The sequence below is a fragment of the Phytophthora parasitica genome, assembly GCF_000247585.1.
Source record: "Phytophthora parasitica INRA-310 unplaced genomic scaffold supercont2.31, whole genome shotgun sequence".
Taxonomy (NCBI): domain Eukaryota; phylum Oomycota; class Peronosporomycetes; order Peronosporales; family Peronosporaceae; genus Phytophthora; species Phytophthora nicotianae.
Window position 1 is genome coordinate 139,078 of NW_008649017.1, and position 3,319 is coordinate 142,396.

A 3,319-nucleotide genomic window follows, 5' to 3' on the forward strand; every position below is an offset into this window, starting at 1 on the left:
TGGCTCCTAGAGCCCCTGGTACCATGTACCAGGTATTACAAGAGTGACTGGTCACTCTTCAAGTAACTTGGGTACACTGGGGTACGTACCCCGTTACACAGCTTATCAACTTGAAATCCTTGAAGTATGCATTGTTAAAAATCTCGACAGAGTTTTGTTAATTAATGTGATTATAGACAAATGTTCTAACACTAATAGCATAGAAACGCTGGTGGCGCATTTCTAGTTACATTTGCTGCCGTGTATGCGCTGCGTGGGCGAGCGTTGCGACCAAATTTCAATTTCAGTGCAAAATGAATGCTGATAGACATAAACCACGACAGCGTGTCGTGGGCTGACGAGTAATGGAGGACTTACGATAATTTGCTGGAGGTGAAAATGTTTTGCCTGGAAGTTGCGATAGATTTCCCGTTTTAGGCGTTTGGCCATTTAGGGTAAGTACATGTTGGGGGGGGGGGGTCATCTAGCCGACCCATTGACTATCAGCAGGTTCATTCTCCATTTCGCATCATCAGTAGAAAGCTTTAAAACTCTTCGTGACATCGCCAAAAACGGTACTACGCCTGTTGAGTACAGAGAGCTACCACCTAGCAACAAAGCCGCAAAATCCCATCTGCCATTCAGGCGCCATCAGCAAGAAGCTTTTGGAAAGGTCATGATATCAAACAATATCTAGCTGCGGACGCCGACATCCTGGGTCGATTGCAACCCGTTCACTACAACCCATTTCAGCGTGGTGGAGAAAGATGAGGTAGCTTTGCAAGTAGAAGTCCGACTGATCTACGACTTATCCTTCTCGGTTGGTAAATTGACAAAACGATTGTCTTGACAAATCTAGTTTACCTGATGTGGTATATTAATACGTATCTGTTCTCGCGGTCCGTACCGAACACTTTGCTGGTACATATCCGAGTAGCCACGTATATATATTAAAAAGGCCGATTTTGATAAATATATTGGTCGTATTAACACTCTTTTGACTCGGGAAACTGCCTCTAGTACCAATATCAACTAGTATTTGGTCTGCGAAGCCTCGTTTCTAGCAAATCCAATTAGCCGTCGTTTGATGACTCTATTTCGGTTGCGTGTATCTAACAGAGGCGGCCCTGATGAATCTACGCAGGTCCCTGCACACCCTGTGCGACGCTCATCTATCTGAACTACCATTGCGTATGTTTAAAACAACGATGGTTCCAGATATTAATCTCTTCATGGAAGTAATCTGACATCGGCTTAGCAGTATTGAATCTGGCTCGCAATGAATATCTTCAAGTCCGTCTCGATAAAGAAGAACTCTATCTCATCTCCGCAGACGCGTTTTTTTTATTAGTGTATAGAGCGTTTATGCATCGCACTTTACTTGTGAATGTAGAGTAATCAGTGACATGCGATACGAAGCAACCGTGCCTAACATTCGTTGTTGAAGTGGCAACCTGTCGGCCGTATCATGGAGCAACCGGTTATCAGCACGCGACTGAAGAAATAAAAAAACCGACAAGGTCTCGAGCGCGTGGCGCGAATTTCGTGCGTCTTTATGAACTGACGTTTGTATTAATTGGAAACAGGCTGCAGTAGTGCTGGGTTGGGGAATGTCTACAGGATCTTCTCCTTAATTTATACTTCAAATCTTTGGCCTCGTCGTCGACAACTAAGTATTGGTCAGAGCGCGTATTCATGCAGTTTCCACCTTGGCTCTCCCAACTCCAATCCAAGCATTTTTTTTCAACCGCTCTGTTCGCCGTATACTGTTTGCGCTACGAGTTCAGTCGCCCAGGAAAATTTCAGCATCGCCTATGCTCTTCAAGATCAGTCATACCTTGTGGAACCATCGGTGCAACCTTGGGTTTGGCGTTGGTTTGCTCCTCAGACGTAAGATCGTCATCTTTGGCATTCTGCTGTACAGTCTACAATATTTGTTTAAACAGCCAAATTCTAAACGAATTCATCTGGTCTTACAGAGCAGCCTCAATTTGACCATTACCGAAGACTGGGATTTATGGGCGCTACGATCTTGGGCTTCTTCTATTTACTGCAGAGATAAAATATTTGGCTTAAGGACGCAAATTTCAACAGTATGCCAACATACACCCGAATACTCGACCACACTAGTAGACAATGCGGCTCATAAAGCGGTGCAACTAAGATCATCGTGCGATTCCAAAACTGCAGCAACGATCAGTTTAGCGGAAAAAAACCACGAGAAAGAGGTGGGTCCTAGGTACCCTGGCGTTCACGCAGAAGCTGATCTCGCTGGTTTGCTGGAGGCTATGACGATCCCGGATAACGCCGATTGCTGGCATAATCACTTCCTCGACGAACATGAGCCGCACCCTGGTCGAGATTGCACGTCGAACAGGATAGATCGCAGGGCTCGCAACCATCCGTACGTTTAGACTCCGCTTCCTTTTCTTGAACAGCAGCACCAATGCGCCAACTTCCGTGCGTATCCTTCTTAACACGATTCAAATACAGTTACACCTGATTTCATCTTTAACATGGTGTAAAGCTCGCCTTCGTTTTGTCGAACCGGTCCGACCTTGATTGTACATCATTGCGTTGTGTTGACCTGGCCTCATTCATGTCGGAGCTGATGCTGAATGTTGTGCACCATTTGCGGGCATCCCAGTCGCGGAGGTGGGTGCTGCCCCAGCGATAGCGTCACTTCCAGCGTTGACATCGCCTCCCACCCATGTAGGAAGTAGAGCGGGGTGTCGCCTCATACACGATCGTGGGCCCTGTTGATGGAAAACGCCAAGCATTCTCCATACTCGTCTCTCAGGCTTTCTGATTTACGTATGCTACATACACCTTCAGGGCCCTCGTCAACGTTTGCACCATTCGCCACGCAGTACCGTTAGCCAGCATGCGGTATGCCATTGTCTCTGGCTTTCTCCTACGATGTGGTTGAACGTGTGGAAGAAATGAGCCATGAAGCACGGCCTCGATCGACGTGTATCGCTTCACATGTGCCGAACCAGCAGAAGACGGAATCTTCGTTGGTTGTCTGCGCTGTCCCAACGCGTTAGCTTTGACCGCCACGTAACCAGTGAAAAAAACAAAAACTCACCCATTTTTCAGCTCCGTGTTCCCCTTGTGCGACTTCGGTAGAGACGGGTGTGGCCTGTCGCAACGTCCTAGCATGGGTACGTCGCCTGAATATTTTCTGGTGTCTGCTCTAAGCGGCGGACGTTCTTTCCCTGTCTCATAATCCGTACATTTTTTCACGTGGCGATGGACACTCCAGAATAGCCAACGTCAGGTGAAAGTACGTTCATAATCGCTGGTACGTCCACCTGACGCACTCCTTCCAGACTAGCGT

General features: G+C 47.2%; 1 protein-coding gene across 1 annotated transcript; it reads right to left on the bottom strand.

Moving 5' to 3' along the window:
• Positions 1 to 2,775: 2,775 nt before the first annotated feature.
• On the bottom strand, positions 2,776 to 3,141 carry PPTG_23143 (hypothetical protein; the record flags this gene model as incomplete). Its single annotated transcript, XM_008908681.1, has 2 exons — positions 2,776 to 3,004; positions 3,068 to 3,141. The coding sequence occupies 2 exons, from the start codon at positions 3,139 to 3,141 to the stop codon at positions 2,776 to 2,778; spliced, it is 303 nt and encodes a 100-aa protein (XP_008906929.1).
• Positions 3,142 to 3,319: the final 178 nt, after the last annotated feature.